At 40.7% G+C, this 27,174-nt stretch overlaps 1 protein-coding gene across 4 annotated transcripts in view; it reads right to left on the reverse strand.

Annotated features, from left to right (window-relative positions):
- LOC140202972 (protein tweety homolog 3-like) overlaps nucleotides 1–27,174 on the reverse strand; it is a 202,874-nt gene that overhangs the window by 93,327 nt on the left and 82,373 nt on the right. For all 4 annotated transcript variants that reach the window (XM_072268621.1, XM_072268620.1, XM_072268619.1 and 1 more), the window contains exon 3: nucleotides 13,769–13,880. In XM_072268621.1, the coding sequence (XP_072124722.1) occupies nucleotides 13,769–13,880 (112 nt within the window). The remainder of the gene's footprint in view (nucleotides 1–13,768; nucleotides 13,881–27,174) is intronic.

The raw sequence follows: 27,174 nt of genomic DNA on the forward strand, positions 1-27,174 counted from the left end.
TGATAATTTACAAACAGCTAGTCTGTCAGTGGCACTGAACAGCTCATTGCTAACCTGTAATAATCAAAGTTAACATTGAAATTAACACAGGGTCAAACCTTAAGGCCACATTCAGCTACATTCAGTAAGAAAATTAAGGATTGAGACAGGCTAGAAATAAAGGAGACAAAGCAACATTGAAATTGGCTGCATATCACATTATTTTCTTTTGCAATATTACTTAACTTTGTACTGATGCAAATGAATGAAGCCCAAAATAACATTATGTGCACTCGTCGTCCTGTGAAAATAAAACTACTCAATAATTTGTCCTGAGCTTTGCCTCATTTATTAACAATTTGGTCTAAAAGAAACTGATAAACTAAATTCATTATGGTACTCCCAGGTTATGCAGTTATATGAGTGAATTATAAGGCAACTCAATTACAATAAAAATATACTGGGATCATTTAAGAGATTGAATAAAGTCAGAGCACTTAAGAGAATGCCAAAGCTAGCAAAGGAATCTGTGCCAGATCTAAATTTATGTCTCTCCAGATTTACTCATGAATATAAATGCAATGTATTACCTTTACACACTAGGGCTTTTGAATTACAACCCTAACTGTGGCTTTTTCCTCCTTTCAGCCAACGTTCTCAAGTGAGGGGTTTGGGAGAAACAATATTGTTTCTGCTCTGTCCTAAAACTTACTATAAACAGTGTTTTCTTGTTGTCAATATGCCAGAGGTCAAAAATACCTATTGATGAGTTTACTCTTATTCTTCAGCTAAAAACCAGAATAAATCCAGAATATTTTTTTTCTTTTAATCTGTCCAATGTAAATGTAGGTTAATACTATTTTTCTTCCTGGAGCAACAGAATATTAGGAAGCCTTCCACTACATAATCATTTACTCCCTCCGTCATGAACACAGTATGTCTGTAATATCTATTGTCTAGATCAGGGGTTTCCAAATTTTTTTATGTCATGGTCAAATACCATAGGATCCATGGAGCATAGGTTGGGAACCCCTGATCTAGATAATGCACCAGTTATTCCCTTAAATTAAGAGCCTAATCCGCGACCTCCAACACTAGAAACACTACCTAATGAAAAAGGACGGCTCATTAATATCCTCACAGCCAGACTCTGATGACCTGCATGCAAATCCTTTGATCCCGATTTGAATTTCAGAAATACCACAGGCAACACAGCTGCCCAAAACGTCCAGTCTTCTGGCTTGGATGATGAGTATAGACCAGCTACTGACACTGAAGCAGCTGATAAATTGTATCTATTCCCTTGAAATAAACAAAACTCACATGAGCAGCGTATTTGGTTCAATGAGAACAGATAGTCCTCAACATGCTCCAAGTACAATGTATATAACTGCCAGCATGTCAAAAACTGCAAAGAGCATCAAAACCCTCATCTGTAAGCAGAAGAGGAGGAAGAGCGAACATCAGAAATAGTCAGCCCATATCACCATGACAGATTATAAGATCCAGCACAAAGTCAACACCAATCAAGCCTTTTCTGAGAAAAGTGATCTACCCAGACAAAACCGACAGAGCATTCTGCGGAAGTTCTCTGCTACCCTTGTGCTTCTCAGAAATATCTCTACTTATGATGTGGGACAGCAGGTGGATACTTGCCTGGTCAGCATGGAGCAGGTGAAACCCATCAATGTTACACTGCACTCACACATGATGCAAGTTTTCTCCAAAATGGTCTTGGGGAGGGAATTAGGAATTGGATCCAATTGCTATACACAGACATAAGTAGCAACATCTAAATTAATGCGTGAGAAGTGGAAGGCTTCTCCATCGAATCTAGAGTCAGGCAAGGCTGCCAGCTTTCCTCTGTCTCATTGTGTTGGATTGAGCTCTCTGCCAAACCCGTCAATAAGCCATTAAAGGAGTGATGTTATCAGCTAGTAGAGGCACTCAGATCAAAGCCTCGTTGTATGTGAATGGAGTTTTCAGCTCAGTCCCATGGTGACCATGAAAACATCTATGACAAGTTTGAACTGGCCTCAAGAGACGAAGCCAATCACAGTAAACAAGGTCATGTTTATTGACAATTGGCCCTTTATCATCAAGTCAGACAACCAGAAAATGCCAGTGATTCTAGTTGGAGCAATCCAAGTTGCCATCACTACTGCTGTTCATAATCCTGGTATGATCCCTACCTCACTCTTACACCATGGCCGATGCCCAAGCCATCTTCCGTCTTAACTGGAGATCAGGGACAGAGAGGGTCATAAGATACAAATATCCAGAGAAAGGGGGATAAACACACCCACATTGAGAACATTCTGACGATCACCTTTGCCCATGGTTGTATACAGATCTGAAGTATGCAAACAAGAGCCACTATGGGCAGAGGTTCAACTATTCTTCAAGTAGCAAAGGATGGGCTTGCCCTCCTTGCTGAATGGTGTCCTATTGAGTCAGATCTTACTACACTACCTATCCTTGGTAGAAAAGTTTCCACAGAAAAATATCTTTATCCGTAAATCTATCAGGAAATGGTCAACCAAGAGTATCTCACTGACTGTGCGACAGGATCCTGTGGAAGATTTCCAGAGGAGTCTGTCCAAGTTATTTGACAGAACCCCTCTTCAGCACAGTTCACAAATGAACACCAAGACCTCACTTGGCTGGCAGTAAGAATGCAGAAATCCTGCAGTCAAGAGTCTCACTCCCACAAGAAGCTTCCCTCAAGATGGCTGCAATAGGGATTAGACAATCATCTATTTCTTCATGGACTGTATGTTTCCTCAGATATGGGGGAGGATTTAATAATTCTCATCAACATTCATCCAATGACAGTTAGCTAATAGTGAATCTGTGATCCACAAGCACTTTGTGGGGGGAGCATATTGAGACAAATACTAAATGCTTCTAAATGCTCATCACCTCGGTAACTGTAATTTATTGGTCTTCCAGTGCAAAGATATGTTGCAGGGAAACGCTGCTGACTGACACATTCCAGAGTGAAGGCCTACATACTCAGGGATACATTAAAGCTCAGTATAGCCACCACAAAGACAATGGGGAAGGACTACAATCTTGGTACAATGAATATGAAAAAAGTTGTGTATTCCCTATATACACTGTTATGAATAAAGTATACATTGTAAGTTTTAAAACTGACATGGGCAACAGGTAAATGGGAACACTATCAACTACAGATTCCTCTCCAAAAATCACACACTATCTTGATGTGGATTCTAAATATTGGAACTACCCTACTCAAAAATGCACAGTTCATTCAAAAGAAGGTCTGAAGTTGTTAAAAGCTGATTCATGATCACCTTTTTGGCAGACAGTGCATAAACATAAGTTACTCTGCAGAAGCTGGAAATTGTGAGCAACAGACATAAAATGCTGGAGGAATTCAGCAAGTTAGGCAGCATCTATGCAGGGAAATAAACAATCAACATTTTGGGACAAGACCGTTCATCAGAATTGCAGACAATACTTGCGGGCTGTACCAGTTAAAGCCCAAAAAAACACAAAGTGAATAAAACTTTCAGTAAACTTCAGGATCACATAGTTTGAAATAATACATTGAAATAATGTTAAACTCCAATGGACTTAGATCTCCAAAATGGAACTTTCTCATTGTAATTTAGTAGCACATTAATCTTGCTTTTAAAAGTTATAAGGTTAATGCAGAGCATTATTTTTGAGGATATCCATTTAGTACTGCAAAACATGCATTTATCCTGAAATCTGGTACTGATAAAGCAAATGCAGCAAATAGTTTTAAAGGTCATTTAGAAATGCTGTTTGTGCACTTTGGCATGGAAAACCACATTATTGAGGAACTTAAAACTATCATTCAAAATGGCCTACTCATTTCACATGTTGTACAATGCTCAAAATTGTGCAGCAGTATCCAGTGGCAAGCAACAAGAATCAGAAAGGCTGGTAGGAATCTAGCATATCCTTTCATGAATGACAAGATTAAATTATCAGAATGAGGACGGTGGTAGCTGATAAACTTTAGGAATAGACAGCTCTATGGGAATAAAATATAACAGCAATAACAACGTAGGCTCAAAAGGGGAATCAGAATCAGAATTATTATCACCAGCATGTGACATGAAATTTGTTAACTTAACAGCAGCAGTTCAATGCAATACATAATCTAGCAGAGAGAAAAATAATAACAAATAAATAAAACATAATAATAAACAAATAAATCAATTACACATATTGAATAGATTTTTTTTAAGTGCAAAAACAGAAATACTGTATATTTTTAAAAAGTGAGGTAGTGCCCAAAGCTTTAATGTCCATAAAGGAATCGGATGGCAAAGGGGAAGAAGTTGTTCCTGAATCACTGAGTGTGCGCCTTCAGGCTTCTGTACCTCCTACCTGATAGTAACTGTGAGAAAAGGCATGCCCTGGGTGCTGGAGGTCCTTAATAATGAATGCTGCCTTTCTGAGACACCGCTCCCTAAAGATGTCCTGGGTACTTTGTAGGCTAGTACCCAAGTTGGAGCTGACTAGACTTACAACCTTCTGCAGCTCCTTTCCTGTGCAGTAGCCCCACCAGACAGTGATGCAGCCTGTCAGAATGCTCTCCACGGTACAACTATAGAAGTTTTTGAGTGTATTTGTTGACATGCCAAATCTCTTCAAACTCCTAATAAAGTACAGCCGCTGTCTTGCCTTCTTTACAAACTACATTGATATGTTGGGACCAGGTTAGATCCTCAGAGATCTTGACACCCAGGAACTTGAAGCTGCTCACTCTCTCCACTTCTGATCCCTCTATGAAGATTGGTACATGTTCCTTCGTCTTACCCTTCCTGAAGGCCACAATCAGCTCTTTTGTCTTACTGACGTTGAGTGCCAGGTTGTTGCTGCAACACCATTCCACTAGTTGGCATATCTCACTCCTGTACACCCTCTCGTCACCACCTGAGATTCTACCAACAATGGTTTGGATATTCCTGGATACAAAGTGCTCAGGAAGAAGAGCAAAGCACAAAAAGGAGTGCTATCAGAATAAAGTGCTGGAGAGAGAATACCACTGTCAAAGACAGAATCTGTCTGCTGAGAAGCAGAGGGAACATTACACTGCTGACTGTGTTCTAAAAGTTACCGCTGAGTGGCAGAGACAACCCCAAGTGGGGAAAGTGTAAAAACAACAGAGCAACTACAAAAAAAAGTGGATTTTTCATTCTCCCAACATAAAATGGCATATTAATGATACTAAGGACAGTGAAATTGAAGAATTTCTAATGGAGATCGAGATAATTTGCTAAGTAGTATATTTCTGACCCTATGAGGAAAGAGGCATTGCTCGATTTGGTTTTATGGAATGAAATAGATCATACTTTGTAACACACACAAAATGCAGGAACTCAGCAAGCCAGGCAGCATCCATGGAAAAAAAGTACAGTCGACGTTTTGGGCCGAAACCCTTCGGCGGGATACTGCCTGGCCTGCAGAGTTCCTCCAGCATTTTGTATGTGTTGCTCAGTTTTCCAGCATCTGCAGATTTTCTCGTGTAGGTCATACTTTGGTGGGGTTCACTGAGTAAACAGTGATTATGTGAATTATAGAAAAAACATAGCAAAATATAATTAATTGAAGGAAGGGCAATTTCAATAGGAAATTGGCGACTAAGTACGAGAAACTCGGTACGACTTCCAGAAAGCTATCTCACATGTAAAATGGCAATTTCAGACCAAACTGGAATCACAGACTGACAGCTGTGACAGGACTTAATGCTATCACCTCCTACAAGTAAGTAACATCTATGATAAAGTTATAGATAAGCTCAATATCCTCTATGCTCACTTTAACCAACAAAACATGGAGGCACCTTCATGAACTTTCATAGTCCCAGGTGACCATGTGACTCTGAGAGGATGCTCTCATGTCACCCTCAGAGGGTGTACCCACAGAAAGCATCTGGTGCAGACAGGCCATCTGGTCAATGGTGCAGACAGGCCATCTGGTCAAGTACTGAAAACCTGTGCTGATCAACTGGCTGGAGTATTCACTGATATCTTTAGCCTCTTAATGCAGCAGTCTGAGATACCCGCCTGCTTCAAGCAGGTTTCAATTTTACCGGTGTCCAGGGAGAACATGGTAACCTGCCTCAATGAATATTGTTCAGTAGCACTTGTATCCACTGTGATGAAGTGCTTGGAGGGTTTGGTGATGAGACACATCTACTCCTGCCTGATGAGCAAGTTGAATCCACTCCAGTTTGCCTACTGACACAACAGGTCAACAGCAGGTGCCATTTCACTGGCTCTTTACTTAATTCTGAAACATTTGGTCAGTGAAAGTGCATATATCAGGATGCTCTTCATTGACTTCAGCTCTACATTCAATATTGTCATCACCTCGAAAATAATCAATAAGCTTCAAGACCTAGGCCTCAATACTTCGTGCAACTGGACCCTCAATTTCCTCACTTGCAGACCCAAATCAGTTCAGACTGGCAGCAACATCTTCTACAGAATCAACATCAGCACAGGTGCATTGCAAGTTTATGTGCTTAGACCCCTGCTCTACTTGTTTTATACTTATGACTGTGACGCTATGCACAACTCCAATGCTGTATTTAAATTTGCTGGTGACACCACAGTCACTGGCCAAATCAATATATAGGAGGGAGACTGAAAATCTAGCTGAGTGGTGCCGCAACAACTTCTCATTCAATGTCAGCAAGACCAAGGAGCTGATTATAGAACACAGGACCATCACTCAGTCCTCATGGTAGGGGTGGGGGTGGGGGGGGGGAGGGAATCAGAGGTGGAGAGGGTCAGTAACTTTAAATTTCTTGGTGTTATCATTTCAGAGGATCTGCCCTGTGTCCAGCACATTAGTGCCATCACAAAGAATGCACGGCAGCACTTCTACTTTCTTAGGAGTTTGCAAAGATTCAGCACATTATCTAAAACTGACAAACCTCTATATATGTACAGTGAGGAGTATACAGACTGGATGCATCATGGCCTGGCATGGAAACACCAAAGCCCTTGAAAAGCCTACATAAAGTACTGATATGGCCCACTCCATCACAGGTAAAAACGCTCCACATCATTGAGCACATCTACAAGGAGCGCTGTTGCAGAAAAGCAGCATCCATTATCAAGGACCCCCACCATCCGGATCATGCTCTCTTCTCATTGCTGCCATGAGGAAGGTGGTACGGAAGCCTCAGGACACATACCACCAGGTTCAGGAACAGTTATTACCTCTCTTCAACCAGAGGGGATAACTTCACTCAATTTCACTCACTCCATCACTGAACTGTTCCCATAACTATGGACTCACTTTCAAGGGCTCTTCATCTCATGTTCTAGATATTTATTGCTTACATATTATTTATGTTTTTATTTTTTATTTTTCTACTTGCACAATTTGGTGCCTTTTGCACATTGGTTGTTTGCTCTGTTGGGTGCAGTTTTTCATTGATTCTGTGTGTTTCTTTGTACTTACTGTGAAGGTTCACAAGAAAATGAATCTCAGGGTTGGATATAGGGACATGCATAAACTTTGATAATAAATTTACTTTGACCTTTGATTACACTGAATAATGTACTTGGTCCAGATTAATTGGAATGCAAAATTGACAGGGAAAAGTGCAGCAGAACAACGAGATTTCTTTAAGGAAGGAACAGACCATGTATATTTTAGCTACATTCTCACAATGGCCAAAGTTAAAAACACACAGTAAATAAAAATAAGCAATAAGATTCTTGATGTTAGAACCAAAGCACTAGTCAAGTTGAAGATTGTCCAGGGACTACTTGGTTTTATTCTATCTGTATTATTGATCTGGACATGAGTTGTGCAAGTCATAATTTCTGAAGCTGAAGTCAACATAAAGACTTGTATTGTTGTGAACTGTGAAAAGCCCCGTGTAACTGTGGAAAAACTTCCCCCTTATAATAAAGGCCAACATATTTTTTTTGCAACTGAATTACTCACTGCATGTACAAGGTAACTTCTTGTTCCTTGTCTGAAAGCATCCTGACAGATTGCGGCACCAGCATTTAATAGTCTCACAAAATCTAAATCTGCTTTCCTACTGAGTGAATAACCTATTAATTTTCTTCATCATGCTCCAGTTACCATCTTTTGCCCACTTGCATAACATCGCCACTCCTCGTCATCTATTCATTGTATACTTTTCTTCCTATTTTATATCAGCAGAAAACATGGACGCATTAATAACTTAGTCAGATGGAACAACGCATAAGTAGATCATACAGCTCCAAAATGGACTGCTGATATCAGAGAGACATATTAACAACTGCAACTAACTGGGGAAAAAAAAAACTCAACTGTATTACGTTTTGTCCAACAAAAATGTTAACCAACATTTTTTCCATCTATAATACACAAATCCATTAATCCTTGTGCAGTCATTCACTCTGGAAATCTAAATACACTCTATCCTAATGGCATCTTTTTCGATAATGCCGATTATAGCCTCAAAGAATTGCAATGATTCTATTGAAAATTATTCCTCCTGTCTAATACTGTGTTACTGTCAGTTCCGCCGCTGGCACTTAGGACAGCAATGAAGGTCCTCCATCTCTGGCGGTGTTCAGGGCTTCCTCTCAATTTTTACTCTTGTCAGTCACACAAGTCCTAGGTGGAGACTCAGGAATATCGTCGCACTCAGATGCAGAAGGATTCTCCACTGCTGTTTCTGCAAAAATTTTGTTTGATCAGTCAGGTTTGGTAGCTGTGAGGTAAAACCCCGAATCTGGAGGACCAATGGATCACTCTCAGTCTGCCCTCTACCCTTTGACCTGTTTGGCATGGATGACGCTACCAAGAGCCAAAGCATAAAGCCCTGACTCCAGCCAACATAACTCTCCAGGTCATTGAGGCACACAAGCCTCCAAATCCAACGACAAGGTTGTGGTCCTCTTGGAGGTGTCTAATCATGTTTTTGCCCCAAATGCTGTTTCTACTACCTTAAAATGTATTCTAGCATTTTCTGAACTGCTGGTGTCCAGCTAACTTGCCTATGACTTACGCTGTCCTGTTCCCAAACTCAGCTCAAAATACTAGATGTTATATATGTTCCTTTCTATTCCACTGAAATAGCAGAAGATGCCAGCAATGCATCAAGTTTCCCTGTTACCTCCACTTTGGGATGCAGTCCATCAGGATCTCAGAAATCTCTGTTCCTTTAGATTGCCTTGTACTTTTTTCCTCCAGTGATATCATTTTAAGTTCTCCCCACCCCCCACCACCACCTGGTTAATTACTATTTTTATTATGCGCTCAGTTCTTTACTGTTGAGATGCTAAATATTTCTTTCCTCCATAACTTTCCTCATTGTTGCTTACCTTGATTCTTCTTCTAAAAGACAAGTATTCACATTACTAATTTTTTAAGATACTATATAGTCACTTCTCATTAACTTGTTCTCATTTTCTATTTATCCCTTCTATCAATTTTTAATCAACATGTGCTAGTCATTACAAGTTCTCCAGTTTTAGGGTTACTACAATTATTACTATTCTTTGCAATTTAAAGCCTTAGCTTTCAATCTATCATCAAGCTTAATCACTTTTATTGTACATAAAATAATTTTTTCCCCTGTAACTCTTAATTTTCAGTGGAATGCATATTTATTAAGCATTGTCAACCACTGGTTAATTACCATCATTTTTTTAAAAATATCCCACCTTCTTTATCCAATTTGATAAACATTCTTATGTACATAAACACAAGAGATTCTACAGATGCTGGAAATACAGACCAACACACAAAAAAAAAGACTCAAAGAATTGTAATAAACTTAATGAAAATTATTCCTCCTGTCTAATCCTGGCCCCCATGCTGTATTACTACCTTGTGTACATAAGGCAGTATGCATAATCCTGATGAAGGGACTCAGCCCGAAATTTCGACTGTTTATTCCTCTCCACAGAACTCAGCCTGAAATGCAGAAATTCCTCCTGCATTTTGTGTGTTCTTATCTACATGCATGTTCTCAAAATTTAAGACTCTGGCTTATGGCTTGTTTTTACTCTCATACTGAATGCAAAGTTAATCATATTATGATCACTCTTCCCCAAAGAGTCCTTTACAGGAGTTAATTAATTCCTCTAGTCTCATCGTTCACAAGACCAACTGTAAAATCTCTTTACCTGCTCAACACTCAACAGTTTCATTCAGTTGGCGACTAGAGATTACAGATGCTGGAATCAGAAACTAAAAATAAACTGTTGGAAGAATTCAACAGGTCAAGCAGCACATGTGGAAGTAAGAGGATGGTTGTCGTTTCAGCTCAAACCCTGAATGAGGACAGAGTGTAGAGGGAAGATAGCCAGATGGAAGTGAGAGGCAGAACAACTGGAACCTTTAATTTCAGACATGCCCTCACATATCCCTGAATATGAAGATTTGTGGTAAGGAGATTGGCAAACAATAAGAGCATGTATTTTGTTGTTAATTTGGATGTGGACACTCAGTTTTATGGTTTAACTGGTCACAGCATAAGTTATAAAATAAAGCAGTGATAGAATGGTTACAGCACAGAACATTATTGAGAGAGAATTTCTTTTTCGTGAAGGTGAATGAGGAAAAACAGATGGGAAAATATAGCATTAGCGAAATAAAATGCATCACTGTGTATAATTCACTTATGCAAAATCCAAGACCAAGGGAATTAATTTACTTGAGGACAGTCAGCCATAACATTTTGCCATTATTGCCTTTTTGAATGATCTACTAGGGAAATTTCACAGCATAGACAATGCATTAAAATCCAGTGTGCCAATCCAGGAACCAAGCTGTGACCCATAGGATAGTAGGTGCCTCTTCATCACTTTCCCATGCCTTCATTCAGTTCATTATTGATTCGGATTTCTCCTCTGCATTACTGATATGAATTCCTTTCTAATTCAATTTAATCTGTTATTCAGTTAGAAAGGACTCTAGCATCCGATACAATAATATTTTATAAGTTAACAAAATATGCTGAAACTGCTAAACAAAAAAAATGTAGTAAGCCAGACAGTATACCAAATTTGCCACATTTAATACAGCATTATTGGTGTCAACTACATCCAACATTGTAGCATTAGAGCTAATATTAATTGTTTGAATGTCACATTGGTGAACTAGCATGGTGTTGGTACTGTAAATTCTCTTTATTTTATGCATTTTCTTAACTTTCATACATCATGATCAAATCAACTGGATAGGAGGAATCTTTATAAATCAAGTTTCTCACATTAGGTAGTCCTGTAACAATACTTCCAGCTGCTTTAATTAAAAAACCTAAAGTAAAAATCAGATGAATTGGGAGACACTAAAATTGCATGTATCAGTACTACAACTGACTAAAAGTAACTAGAGGCAAGAGAAAGGAGCAGGCCAAATTTGATTGGAAGGTGATTCAGGCAAGAGTGACAGCAGAGCAGCAACGGCAGAAGTTTCTGAGAATAATTCAAGGGACACAAAATCAATACAACCTAAAGAAACAGAAGCATTCTAAAAGGGAGGATGAGGCAACCGTGGTTGACAGGAAAGCTAAAACTAGCATAAGAAAGAGAGGCCACACTATACTACAAAAATAGTATGAAGCTAGAGGACTGGGAAGCTCTTAAAAAAAAAACAAGCCAATAGTAGGCAACTCAAAAAGCGATGAGGGGAGAAAAGACAAAATACAATGGTAAATTAGACAATAGAACATAAAACAAGACAGGCCCTTCAGAACACAAAGGTTATACCAACCTTTTAACCTATCCCAGATCAAGCTAACCCTTCCACATCCAGCCAATTTTCTTTCATCCACGTGCCTACCCAAGAACATTTTAAATATCCCTCATGAAGCTGCCTCTACCACCACCCCTAGCAGTTCATTCCATGGCTTATACTTCAAAAAAAAACCTACCTCTATCATCCACCCTATAACTTTCCTCAAATCATCTTAAAATTATGCCCTTGCCTTTTAAAAGGCAATGGCATAGCCCATCTATACATGTAGGTATAATCTACCTATACGCCTTAACATCTTATACATCTCATCAAGTCACTTCTCATCCTCCTTCACTCCAAAGAGAAAAACCCTAGCTTAAGCTTTTCTCATAAACCACACTCACTAATACAAAATGCATCCTAGCAAATCTCCTCTGCACACTCAAGTTAAAAGGGTCAATGCATACTATAAAAGATGACAGCAAACGTTTTCTTCAGATGTACAAAGAGTAAAAGAGAGCAAGAGTGAACATTAGACTGCTGGAAATAATGCTAAAGTAGAAATAAGGAACAAAGGAATGGTGGAGGAACTGGATAAGTATTTTATACCAGTCTTCACCATGGAAGACACAGGCAACATGCCAGAAATTGAGAGCTATTGGGCAGAAATGAGTGTAGCCTATTACTAAGGAGAAGGTGCTTGGGAAGCTGAAAGATCTGAAGTTAAATGTAACACCCGGACAAGATGGACTGCACACCATGGCTCAGAAGGAGATAGCTGAAGAGATTGTGGAGGCCCCAGTGATGATCTTTCTAGAATCACTAGTCAGGAATGATTCCAGAGGATTTGAAAATCACAAGTGCCATTCTATTCGACAAAAAGGGAGGGAGGCAAAAGACAAGATATTATAGGCCGGTTAGTTTAAATTCAATGGTTGGTAAGATTTTAGAGCCCATAATTAAGGATGAGGTTACTGGGTACCTGAAAACATTTTATAAAAATAGGCCAAAGTCTGCATAGTTTGCTTAGGGGAAAATCTTGCCTGACAAATCTGTTCGGATTCTTTGAGGAAATAACAGACAGGATAGAGAAAGAGTCAGAAGATGTTGTTTACTTGGATTCTCAGAAGGCCTGTGACAAGGTGCCACACATGAGGCTGCTAAACAAGATAACAGCCAGTTGTACTACAGGAAATATACCAGCATGGACAAAAGACAAGCTGGCTGGCAAGAGACAGAGTGGGAATAAAGAGGGCCTTTTGTGGTTGGCTGCTGGTGACTAATGAAGTTCCTCAGAGGATAGGGTTGGTTCCGCTACTCTTCACATTATATGTTAATGACCTTGATGATGTAATTGTGGATGATACAAAGATAGGTTGAGGGGCAAAAGGTGTTGAGGAAGCAGGGAGCCTGCAGAAGGACTTGGACAGGTTGGGAAAACGGGCAAAGAAGTAGCAAAAAGGGGTAAAACATTGGGAAGTGCATGGTCATGCCCTTTGCTAGAAAAAATAAAGGTGCAGATTACTTTCTAAATAGGGACAATATTCAGAAATCAGAGCTGCAAATGTACTTGGGAGTCCTTGTGCAGGATTCCCTAAAGGTTAACTTGCAGGTTGCGACAGTAGTAAAGAAGGCAAATGCAATGTTAACAAAGAACAGCACAGCACAGCACAGACCCTTCAGCTCATGGTGTTGTGCCAACCTTTTATCCTTCTCTAAGATCAATCTAACCCCTCACTCCCACATTACCCTCCAGTTTTCTTTCATCCATGTGCCTATCTCCGATCCTCTTAAACGTCTCCAAAGTAGCTGCCTCTACCAACACCTCTGGCAGCACTTACCACTCTGCGGTAACCATGACTGAACGGCTAAGCGGACTCGATGAGCTGGATGGACTAATTCTACTCTTGTTTCTTAAGGTCTTATGGAACCTGCATATTTCAAGCTCAATGTACTTCAGGAATGGTTTGAAATAGATTACAATTTGGAAAAACACAATGAATACAAGAGCACTACATTTTGATCTTAGAGTGTGTGTTACTGAAAACAACGGGGTTTTCTTAAAGAAATAATGGCTTACCAGGTACTCGACTCCTGTTATGGTGCGGTTTGCATGTCTCATTGAATAGGCAAGCCTGAAGATTCCATCACTAGTTTCTCCATTACCGTAGAAACCAACAGCAATCCCTGCACTGATAAAACCAGATATTCCATCATTAGGAAACATTTCAATTAGACATAATTATGCTACTTACAATATTTCAAAATTATGATGAAAACAACGATACGACCATAAAACATAAGAGCAGAATTAGGCTGCTCAGCCCATTGAGTCAGTCTTGCAATTCATTCATGGCTGATTTATTTTCCCTGTCAATCCCCATATTCCTCAATGTCCTTACTAATCAAAAACCTATCAACCTTTGCTTTAAATATACCCAATGACTTGGCCTTCCCAGCGGTCTATTGCAATGAATTCCATAGATTCAGCACCCTCTGGCTGAAGAAATTCCTCATGTCTGTTCTAAAGGGACATCCTCCTATTCTGAGGCTGCGTCCTCTGATCCTAGACTCTTCCACAAGAAGAAACAACTCTCCATATCCACTTTATTGAGGCCTTTCCATATGTGATAGGTTTCAATGAGATGCCCCCACCCCAACCCCACTCATCCTTCTAAACTCCAAGGTATGGGTCCTGAGCCATTAAAGCCTCCTCATATTAACCTTTTCATTCCTGGAATTAATCTTGTAAATCTCTCTGGACTCTCTCCAATGCCAGCACAACATATATCCTTCCTTACATGTGGGACCCACAACTGCTCACAATATTCCAAATGTGGTCTAACCAATGCCCTATAAAGCCTCAGCATTACATCCTTGCTTTTGTATTCCAGTCATCTTGAAATAAATGCTATCAGGTCATTTGCCTTCTTTACTACCCAATCAACCAGCAAGTTAACTTTTAGGGAATCCTGCACAAGGACTCCCAATTCCCTTTACACATCTGATTTCTGAATTTTCTCTCCATTTAGAAAATAGTCTACGCCTTTATTTCTGATAACACACTTCCTTATGTTGTATTCCATCTGTCACTTCTTTACCCATTCTCCTAATCTGTCCAAGACCTTCTGCAGATTCCCTGCTTTCTCAACACAACTTGCTCCTCCACCTATCTTTGTATCATCTGCAAACTTGGCCACAAAGCCAGCAATTCCATCTTCCAGATCATTGACATATAAACGTGAAAAGTAGCAGACCCAACACCAACCCCTTGGGCAACACCACTAGTCACCAGCAGCCAACCAGCAAAGGCATCCTTTATTTCTACTCTGCCTTGCATCACTGAGCCAATCTTCTGTACATACTGGTATCTTTCCTGTCCTGCAGTATCACTGATTCGTTAATGTCTGGCATGTTGCTGGTGTCTTCCACAGTCAAGTCTCAAAAAATACTTATTCAGGTTGTTTGCCATTTCTTTGTTCCTTATTACTACCTCCTCAGTGTCATTTTCCAAGCATTACTATATGCTTTCAATGCATTATTCTTTAAAATCAGAACTACCTTTACAAAGGTTGTACAATTGCTTGGGAATATCTCTAGTCTCTAGTTAAGAAGGTATGCTTGTACTTTAGCCATCTGGTAATATTAAACATTCAAACTAACTCGCAAACATTTTGAATGTATTACAGTATTGATATTAACATCATTTCGTTGTACTCCCAATTTAAATGTATGATGCTCAATGACTATATCTGAGTGTTTAACAGCATCATTCCTGCAGTCCTGATCAAAAAGCTACAGAACCTGGGCCTCTATACCTCCTTCTGCAACTGGATCCTCGACTTCCTCACCGGAAAACTACAATCTCTGCGGATTGGTAATAACATCTCCACTTCGCTGACAATCAACACTGGTTCACCTCAGGGATGTGTGCTTAACCCACTGCTCTACTCTCTCTACACCCATGAATGTGTGGCTAGGCACTCCTCAAATGCCATCTATAAATAACAATATCTCACCAATAACAAAACTTAATTCAATTTTCCTGTCTGCTAGAAAAATAACAGGACATTTTTAAAATTTCAAATTTCCAGCAAATGTTACTTGACTTCTATGTAGAGAAGGTATATATCTAATGTTTGCATTCCAAATAGTTGTTCTGAAAATAGATTATAAGCAATTGCAGACAGATGTTAAATCCAAAATAATGGCAATCATTTTATCTCATCTACGAACTTGTTCTCAATAGTCCAGTAAATGTATGGATATATTTCAATTAGATCTAATTGTTCCATAACATTCATTGTATTTCCAAAAATTAATAGCAGTTAATTCAAAATCTACAGGTTTTTAAACCTAGTTTCAACATTATATGGTGCAGTTCCAATAATTTTACTTGCACATTGAAATAAAATTTATCATTAAGTTTTTTGCCCTAAAAATCCCAACAATTTTAAGTAGCTGTTCAATGTGGGTGTCAGATGAAGCAACTCCAATGAAAATTATATTTTGTACTTTGTCCATTAATTAGATACAAGCTTTTATGGCTAATTTGCAAAGAGAATTAAAATACCTGATGAAACCATCAGATGAACTGTAAAGCAACACTCATTTGCTCTTTTGCCAACTACAACTATACACCTGCAATACAAAAACACACTTGTACCACACCGATGCTTTGTCCAATTAAGACCATAAGACATTGGCCAAATTCTGCTCTATTCAGCACATCAAGTCTGCTCTGCCAGAACATCATGGCTGATTGATCATCATTCTCAATTGCATTTTCCTGCCTTCTCCCCATAACCTTTGGCACCCTGACGAATCAAGAACCTCTCAAAAAATCTTTAAGAAAAATTTGAAGAATTGCATAACTTCAGAAAAAAAATCTGTTGGAATGTGCACATAACTGAGAAATATTGACTCATTTTCTTTATCTAAATTGCTTACTGAAGACTCCAAAAATTGTGAAGTGTTACAAGCTTAATCCAAGTTTTCAGTCCAAAGGATTCCCTAGAATGATTGAAGATGAAGGGTTAGTCATCTGAGGAGATGACGAAGTTGATGGGTACAGATATAGAAACATAGAAACAAAGAAAGTCTATAGCACAATACAGGCCCTTCGGCCCACAAAGCTGTGCCGAACATGTCCTTACCTTAGAACTACCTAGGGCTTTACCCATAGCCCTCTATTTTTCCAAGCTCCATGTAAACATCCAGGAGTCTCCTAAAAGACCCTATCGTTTCCGCCTCCGCCTCCACCACCGCCGCTGGCAGCCCATTCCATGCACTCACCACTCTCTGCATAAAAAACTTACAGCTGACAGCTCCTCTGTACCTACTTCCAAGCACTTTAAAACAGTGTCCTCCCGTGCTAGCCATCTCAGCTCTGGGGAAAAGTCTCTGACTATCCATACAATCAATGCCTCTCATTATCTTGTACACCTCTATTAGGTCACCTCTCATCTTCCATCGCTCCAAGAAAAAAAGGCCGAGTTCACTCAACCTATTCTCATAATGCATGCTCCCCAATCTAGGCAACATCCTTGTAAATCTCCTCTTGCACCCTTTCTATGGTTTCCACGTACTTCCTGTAGTGAGGCGACCAGAATTGAGCACAGTACTCCAAGTGGGGTCTAACCAGAGTCCTATATAGCTGCAACAGTACCTCTCAGCTCTTAAAACTCAAACCCACGATTGATGAAGGCCAATGCACCATATGCCTTTTTAACCACAAAGTCAACCTGCGTAACAGCTTTGAATGTCCTATGGACTTGGACCCCAAGATCCCTCTGATCCTCCACACTGCCAAGAGTCTTGACATTAATGCTATATTCTGCCATCATATTTGACCTACCAAAATGAACCACCTCACACTTATCTGGGTTAACTCCATCTGCCACTTCTCAGCTCAGTTTTCCATCCTATCAATGTCCCGCTGTAACCCCTGACAGCCCTCCACATTATCCACAACACCTCCAACCTTGTGTCATCAGCAAATTTACTAACCCATCCCTCCACTTCCTCATCCAGGTCATTTATAAAAATTACAAAGAGTAGGGGTCCCAGAACAGATCCCTGAGGCACACCACTGGTCACCGGCCTCCATATAGAATATGACCCGTCTACAACCACTCTTTGCCTTTTGTGGGCAAGCCAGTTCTGGATCCACAAAGCAATGTCCCCTTGGATCCCCATGCCTCCTTACTTTCTCAATAAGCCTTGCATGGGGTACCTTATCAAATGCCTTGCTAAAATCCATATACACTACATCTACAGCTCTACCTTCATCAATGCATTTAGTCACATCCTCAAAAAATTCAATCAGGTTCGTAAGACACGACCTGCCTTTGACAAAGCCAGGCTGACTATCCCTCATCAAATTATGCCTCTCCAAATGTTCATAAATCCTGCCTCTCAGGATCTTCTCCATCAACTTACCAACCACTGAAGTGAGACTCACTGCCTATAATTTCCTGGGCTATCCCTACTCCCTTTCTCGAATAAGAGAACAACATCTGCAACCCTACAATCCTCTGGAACCTCTCCTGTCCTCACTGATGATGCAAAGATTACTGCCAGAGGCTCAGCAATCTCCTCCCTCGCTTCCCACAGTAGCCTGGGGTACATCCCATCCAGTCCTGGTGACTTATCCAACTTGATGCTTTCCAAAAGCTCCAGCACATCCTCTTCCTTAATATCTACATGCTTAAACTTTTCAGTCCACTGCAAGTCATCCCTACAATCGATCCTTTTCCACAGTGAATACTGAAGCAAAGTATTCATTAAGTACCTCTGCTATTTCCTCCGGTTCCATACACACTTTTCCACTGTCATACTGAAGAAGAAGAAAGTCCTTAACATAGAGTGGAGTCATCGGCACGCCGTCATGACAGCATTTTTTTTTAAGCAGGCTTTCTTATTTTTATGAGGCCAAGTTACTAGCCCGACGCTCAACCCAGCACGGATGGAAAGCACTCAAGGGAGCCGGCTGGATTCGAACTCGGGAGCCTTCGCTCCAAAGTCCGGCGCTGATGCCACTACGCCACTAGCTGGCCCACTGTCACACTGAATTGGTCCTACTCTCTCACACCTTATCCTCTTGCTCTTCACATACTTGCAGAATTCCTTGGGGTTTTCCGTAATCCTGTCCACCAAGGCCTTCTCACGGCCCCTTCTGGCTCTCCTAATTTCATTCTTAAGCTCCTTCCTGCTAGCCTTATAATCTTCTAGATTCCTATCATTACCTAGCTCTCTGAACCTTTCGTAAGCACTTCTTTTCGTCTTGACTAGATTTACAACAGCCTTTGTACAGCACAGATCTTGTACCCTACCATCCTTTCCATGTCTCATTGGAATGTACCTACTCAGAACCCCACGCAAATATCCCCTGAACATTTGCCACATTTCTTCCGTAGCAAAGCTCAGCGCGATGTGCAAAAATAGATTTATGGGGTGTGAGGGGAACTGCATTTGATGTACGCGGTGCAAATACATACGAGTACACGAGGTGAGTGTGCGAGTGGATGCATGATTAGACTCGTGCATAGGTGGACAAGTTTGCATGTACGTATGTGGTGTGCATGATTTAGGCGGGCAGATGCATAGGGGCTTTAACGAATGCCCTAGTTATTTATTGTTCAAGAATCACGATTGTTTAATCTCATTTCCAGTGCACAAGTGTGCTGGAAACGACTGGAGGACGAAATAATTGTTAGCAGTGCAACGGACAGTTCTTCTAAGCTAATACACCGTTAGTAAAATATTAGCTTAGAATGAATCCAGACAGATGGCAACAATTGTTCAGTGCTCCAGTGTGTATCCATTTCTTGTGCAGTCTGGTAAGACGCAGAGGCGAGGACAGTTCCTAGATAGCATCAGGTCTGTTCAAGTCACTTGGGGAAGGGGGAAGGAAAAATGCAAATACAGCAGTGATGGATGTGGGGATGTTGAATCAGGGAGAGGACCCTTTTTGGTAGAAGTTTTCCGAGGGGTCGAACAGGCCCTCGCAGTAAACAGCAAACTGCTCTGGCGGTCAGACAAAATGCCCCCTTTCATTACATCTGCATTGTTTAACTTTGCCAAACGCCTCTGATTCAGAGGCACTGAAGTATTTGTTTTTTTAGTTTTAAGTCCTCCTGCGCGAGAGCCAAGAGCAATTCCTCTGAAGTTTTTCTACTCTGTATCTGGACAAACACGCACCAAGTATACCGTTTCCTCTTCGCTTGTTTTCCATGTGTCCTGCGCATGCCCAGTAGGAGATACACCCAAATATCCATCTAATGTGGACAGAGATATTTTGAAAAACGCTTAGTGTGGATGTAGCCTCAGTTGAAATGATCACCTCATCCCTGATTATCTGGTAACTACGCCCCCTTGTTTCAAACCCACCCATTTGGAGAAATACCTTAACATCCACTGTGTCATGCCTCCTTAAAATCTGTTTCAATAAGGTCACTCCTCATTTTAATAACTTCAAAGAAAACAGATTCATTTTCATCAAAGTTGCTGGTGAACGCAGCAGGCCAGGCAGCATCTCTAGGAAGAGGTACAGTCGACATTTCAGGCCGAGACCCTTCGTCAGGACTAACTGAAGGAAGAGCTAGTAAGAGATTTGAAGTGGGAGGGGAGGAGGAGACCCAAAATGATAGGAGAAGACAGGAGGGGGAGGGATGGAGCCAAGAGCTGGACAGGTAATTGGCAAAAGGGATATGAGAGGATCATGGGACAGGAGGCCCAGGGAGAAGGAAAAGGGGGAGGGGGGGGAAAACCAGAGGATGGGCAAGGGGTATAGTCAGGAGGACAGAGGAGGAAAAAGGAGAGAGAGAGAAGGAATGTGTGTATATAAATAAATAACGGATGGGGTACGAGGAGGAGGTGGGGCATTAGCAGAAGTTAGAGAAGTCAATGTTCATGCCATCAGGTTGGAGGCTACCCAGATGGTATATATGGTGGTGTTCCTCCAACCTGAGTGTGGCTTCATCTTTACAGTAGTGGAGGCCGTGGATAGACATATCGGAATGGGATGTGGAATTAAAATGTGTAGCCACTGGGAGATCTTGCTTTCTCTGGCGGACAGAGCGTAGGTGTTCAGCAAAACGATCTCCCAGTCTGCATCGGGTCTTGCCAATATATAGAAGGCCATATCAGGAGCACCGGACGCAGTATACCACCCCAGCCGACTCACAGGTGAAGTGTCGCCTCACCTGGAAGGACTGTCTGGGGCCCTGAATGGTGGTGAGGGAGGAAGTGTAAGGGCATGTGTAGCACTTGTTCCGCTTACAAGGATAAGTGCCAGGAGGATAAGTGCACAGGGTAATCTGAGGAAAGACACTCTTGCCATAGAGGGAGTACAAAGAAGGTTCACCAGATTGATTCCTGGGATGGAAGGACTTTCATATGAGGAAAGACTGGATCGACTAGGCTTATACTCGTTGGAATTTAGAAGATTGAGGGGGGATCTTATTGAAACGTATAAAATCCTAAAGGGATTGGACAGGCTAGATGCAAGAAGATTGTGCCTGATGTTGGAGAAGTCCAGAACGAGGGGTCGAAGTTTGAGGATAAAGGGGAAGCCTTTTAGGACCGAGATTAGGAAAAACTTCTTCACACAGAGAGTGGTGAATCTGTGGAATTCTCTGTCACAGAAAACAGTTGAGGCCAGTTCATTGGCTATATTTAAGAAGGAGTTAGATATGGCCCTTGTGGCTAAAGGGATCAGGGGGTATGGAGGGAAGGCTGGTACAGGATTCTGAGTTGATCAGCCATGATCATACTGGATGGCCGTGCAGGCTCGAAGGGCCAAATGGCCTACTCCTGCACCTATTTTCCATGTTTCTATGTTTCTAAATCTCTAAATCAGAACCTCTGTACCTCCCTCTGCAACTGGATCCTTGACTTTCTTATCAGGAAAGCAGTCAGTGCAGATCAATAACAACATCTCTTGCTTAATGGCTATTACAACGACATGTACTTAGCCCACTGCTCTACTCTCTCTTCATTTGTAACCGTGCAGCTAGGCACAGCTCAAACATCGTCTACAAGTTTGCTGATGTCAGCACTGCTGTTGGTAGAATTTCAGGGGGCAATGAGGTGTACAGGAGTGAGACAAATTAAACGGCTGAGTATTGTCACAACAAAAACCTCACAGTCAACATCAGCAAGACCAAGGAACTGACTGTGGACTTCAGGATGAGGAAGCTGCGAGAACTTAAGTACATCGGTCCTCATTCAGCGGTGACCACTGATGGAACAGCTGAGCAGCTTCAAGTCCTAGGCAACAACATCTCAAAGGATTTATCGTGCACCCAACACACTGATGCAATCACAAAATCAATCTTGTACAGATGTTGCTAATGCAACATGGGGGGGGGGGGGGGTTAACTAGTGTTGCAGAGGGATGGGAACCACAGCACCAGAACAGATAGTGGAGTAGTTGTGGAGAAAGATGATTTTCATGGGGCGATTATTAATGTTCTGAGCTGCATACATTTCAAAGGAGTATTGTAGGAAAGGCAGATATGCTTTGGGCATGGATCAGCACAAAAATTACGACTATGTAGCCATTTGTGAGACTTGGTTGCAGGAGGGGCAAGTCTGGTAGCTCAGTATTCCGGGGTTCTATTGTTTTATGTGTGATAAGGTGGTGGGGGTGGAACTAAAGGGAAAGCAGTGGCATTACTAGTAGAAAAAAAGTGTCACAGCAGTGGTCAGTCAAGGCAGACTAGAGAGCTCGTACACTGAGGCTTTATGGGTAGAACTGTGGAGTAAGAAAAGTATAATCACATTTAGGGGATTATATTATAGACCACACAGTGCACAGGATCTAGAGGAGCAAATTTTTAGAGAGGTCGCAGTGGAGGAACACTTTGTATCTAATGATCATAATGTTATTAGTTTCATCTATGGAAGAAGGGAAAAGGATAGGTCTGGTCCTCCAGTTGAGATTTTAAATTGGAGGAAGTCCAATTTTGATGATATTGGAAAGGATCCCGCAAGTGTGGATTCAGACAGGCTGTTTTCTGGCAAAGGTGTACTTGGTAAGTGAGAGGCCGTCCAAAGTGAAATTCTGTGAGTCTAGAGTTTGTATGTTCCTGTCAGAATAAAAGGCAAGGATAACTAAGTTTAGGCAATCTAGGTCTTCAAGGGATATTGAGGCCCTGCTAAGAAAACGAAGGAGGTGCCTAGCAGGTACAAGCAGGCAGGAACAAATGAGTACTTGGGTGACACAGTAGCGTAATAGTTAGCACAATGTTTTACAGTACAAGCGACTCTGGTTCAATTCCCGCTGCTGCCTGTAAGGAGTTCGTATGTTCTCCCTATGACTACATGGGCTTCGTCCGGGTACTCCAGTTTCCACCCACAGTCCAAAGACCTACCAGCTGCTAGATTAACTGGTCATTGTAAATCGTCCCATCTTTCGGCAAGGATTATATTGGGGGATTGCTAGGGAACCCCCTCCCCCTCCCACTTTCAAATCTCTTACCATCTCTTCTTTCAGTTAGTCCTGACCAAGGGTCCCAGCCCGAAACGTCGACGGTACCTCTTCCCATAAATTTTATAACATATGTCAGTGATAATAAACCTGATTTTGATTCTTAGTCTGACAGCTTTTATCCCATTGCTGTAAGACTTCTTGCACAATAAGAGTCTCTTGCACTGAAAATCTACAGTATCTTGTCATTATCTTGCAGTTTACTGTCTGCACACATTACACTTTTCTGTAACTGTAACACCATTCTGCAATCTTACTGTTCTTCCTTTGTACTACTTCGATGTGTTGATGTGATGAAAAAATTTGCACGGATGACACACAAGTTTCTCAGCATACTTCAGTACATGTGACAAAGAAACCAAGTGAACCCAATTCAAGATGTATTGTATTCTAAGTGACAGTTACACCCACTTCAAAAGAAACTTCAACATCTAGTCCTCATCATGAAAATAAAATGTTAGCTGCATTGGTGATAAGCCTGATTTAGATGATAGATTTGAAACCTAGAAGGATACTCTGAATCATGTTGGCAGTGGGTATATTCAACATCAAGCTCAATGATTCAGATCACTGACTTCAATCTATAGTCATTTATAGAATGTGAATACTTTACCTCAGTGCAGTATGAAAGCTCGGTCTGGAAAAATTATCCTGTATGCCAGCAGAATCAGAAGATATGGGCATAAGACAGCAAAGCTGATTTGAATTCTACACTAAGTAAAAGATCTAGCTGCTTCCTCAAGGGTTTGCAGTGGAGATGACAATTTATAATGTTTATACACTTCTATTTTTGTTATATTTCTTAACATCGGAGACAAAGTTCACGTATACAAGAGGAATGCAAGAGAAAGAGGTTACCTGAAGGAAGCAGAAGATGCATCCAGCTTCAGATTTTAAGATGGGCACTAGAGGCGGAGACCTCTAAGAGGTGCATGGTAAAAGAAAGCCCTTAAGTTTCAGGGCAAAGAAATAAGAATCAGCATATGCTGAATGAGATACTCCCACTCATACAAGATAAGTCAGTTTCCAAGGGTTGATATTTGCTGGCTGGGACTCACCAACCTAGCTGTAAAGCTCCAAGAGATAATAATTGTGCAAGAGTCTAAAAGTTCTCCTCAGGTTTTCCCATCATGGTCCTGGGCAATGGTTGGGACAGAAGATGAGAGGAGATGGGAGATTTGCGATTGGTGAATGGCCTTGAAGACCACAATCACCAGCAGTCACTGAGCAAGCTCAGTCTTGGAAAGATCATCCACCAAGGAGATGGGGGCAGTGGGTGGAGGAAGAGAGGAAACTGGGAAAGAAAGAAGCAAGGGAAGGTGATGGAATATGGAGTTAAGGGAACGATGTATGAACAATAAGAAAATGGAAACTTGTTGAGGAGGGGATCAGGATGGTGATGGAGAGGAAAAGGATTTGTATATCTGTGTCTTCGTGTGTATGTGGAAACAATACACTCACACAGCATGCCCTGGCCTTCAATGGCCTAAGACCTCCTTGCTACCAGACCAGTATCTCACAGGTACCGCATAATCGCCACTCTAGCTTTTTTATTTTAAGTTCAATTTTAAAATAGACTTCAAAACCTCAAAATGAAAATTGCACATTTTAAAAGACAACACACTAGCTAGAGATATACAAGGATTAGTTAAAGTGGTCCCAAATATAAAAACATTCTAATACTCTGGGGCATGAATGCAGTGCTGTTTGTTTGATTGCCCTGTAAGGTGCCGGGACACACAGTGTTGAGGAAGCAGGGAGTCTGCAGGAGGACTTGGTCAGATTAGAAGAATGGGCAAAGAAGTGGCAGATGGAATACAGCTCAAGGAAGTGCATGATTTTGCAATTTGGTATTAGTAAAAAAGTATAGACTATAGGGAGTCAATTTCAGAAATCGGAGGTACAAAGGGACTTGGGAGTCTTTGTGCAGGATTCCCTAAATGTTAACTTGCAGGTTAAGTTGGTAGTAAAGGACGGCAAAGGCAATGTTAGCTTTCATTTCAAGAAAACTAGAATATTAAAGGGTGTAATGCTGAGGCATTGGTCAGACCACATTTGGAGTATTGTGAGCAGCTTTGAATCCCATATCTAAGAAAGGATGTCCTGACATTGGAAAAGGCCCAGTGGAGGTTCACAAGAATAACCCCAGAAATGAAAGGGTTATTGTATGAAGAGGGTTTGATGGTTCTGGGACTGTACTTGCTGAAATTTAGAAGAATGGAGGTGTTTTTTTTGGGGGGGGAAACATGCCAAATATTTAAAGACCTAAATTGAGTGGAAGAGAAGATGTTTCCAATAGTGGGAAATTCTAGGATCAGAATAGAAAGACATTCCTTTAGAACAGAGACGAGGAGAAATTTATTTAGCCAGAGGGCCGTGAATATGCAGAATTCATTGCCACAGATGGCTGTGGGGCTAAGTTAAGTTTTATATTTAGAGTAGAGGTTGATAGTTTACTTGATTGAAGGTGGCAAAGGTTTCAGGGAGAAGGCAGGAGAATGGGATTGTGAAGGAAAATAAATGAGCCATGATCAAATGGTGGAGGAACTTGATCTTGCTGGAGGAACATGATCTAATGCTACAGGAATTAAGCTCCTGTGTCTTATGGTCTAATGGCAACAATTGAGGTGTGGAGGAAAAAAATGCAAGTAATATTCACTCTGTACTTCAGTTGTAACATTCTAAAAGGTGCACTTTTTATACCAAAAGAAAAAACGAGTTTGTAGTACAGCGGAAAAAATTGACCCAAGATGGGACTGCTGCTGGTTCTAAGTGAACCTGAACATTCTTGCATGATTATCTCATTTCAACCAGTTCTGCAGCCAAATGAATAAATGTGTTTATCAGCTTTGAACAATTTTATGGAACATAGTGGAATGTATCAGCAAAAAAGTTCCATTTACTCAAGCCATTTGATCCTTCATGTATCACCTTTTGGTTCCCACAGGAAGAGGATTTGTCTCTGAAGGGGAACCATGAGAAAAATTTCAAGCTTCTGCAGAGCAAGTTGTTAAGTTTCTGAGAAGCAGCTTAAATATTCACAAATGTTCCCCTTCTGTGCCATTTTCTCAATGCCAGAATTGCATCACTTAAGTTCAATGGTCTTGGAAGTTTTGAATTCTCTGGGCACCTCAAGTATTTTTCAAACAAATGTTATAAATACCTCTACACCAGGTTGAGTTACAGCTACCCTTTACTCATCTGGGTGGACAGGTTTTTATTTATGAAAATTAAATATCTAAAATTCAGTGTTCCTCAAGAAAGTTTCAACAAATTTCTATCTTTAAAAATAACCTAGAGTAAACTTTAAATTACTGATACATCTTCCAAGATTAGTAAACTGGTTTACTCTAATTAAAAAGATATTGCTGTCTACAAATTTTGTGGGAGAAAAATACCACAGGAAGCAGAATCTACATACAACACTTCTGCAAGTAATGACAAAATTATAGTCATCTACAGTGGAGATGATTGTATGATTTCCCCTTCAAATGAAACTTGGTGAAAGTTATTTTTATTAATGTAATTTGTATTTAACTGGCCTCCTTCTTCCTGAAGAAATTACTCTTCTAATTTAAGAGAAATTATTCGTCTATTTTCTATGTTCACTGAATTAACCATTTTGAGAATAAATGACTGCTCTAAAATAAACTGTGCAGTGCAGAATGGCTTGTAATCTACCTCCCAACTCCATGGCTGACATAATGCTGTCAATAATTCTTCTGTAATATATTGTAGTCACAGTTCAGGAAAAGATGCCTGATGTACCAGTCTGATGCACTGATATTAAAACCATAAAATGCACACCTCTATCCTCAATTTATAACTACAAGTCACCATCTACACATTAATTGAGGGTCGTTGAATAAATAGACCTCTTGAAGGTTAACATCTGCAAAGCATGAATAATCCACAACAGTTTGATGCATCCAAAACAAAATTCAGAACTGGAAGCATCCCAATTTAATTTCCTATGTAGATAGCATCGGATC

The sequence above is a fragment of the Mobula birostris genome, chromosome 9, assembly GCF_030028105.1.
Source record: "Mobula birostris isolate sMobBir1 chromosome 9, sMobBir1.hap1, whole genome shotgun sequence".
Lineage (NCBI taxonomy): Eukaryota > Metazoa > Chordata > Chondrichthyes > Myliobatiformes > Myliobatidae > Mobula > Mobula birostris.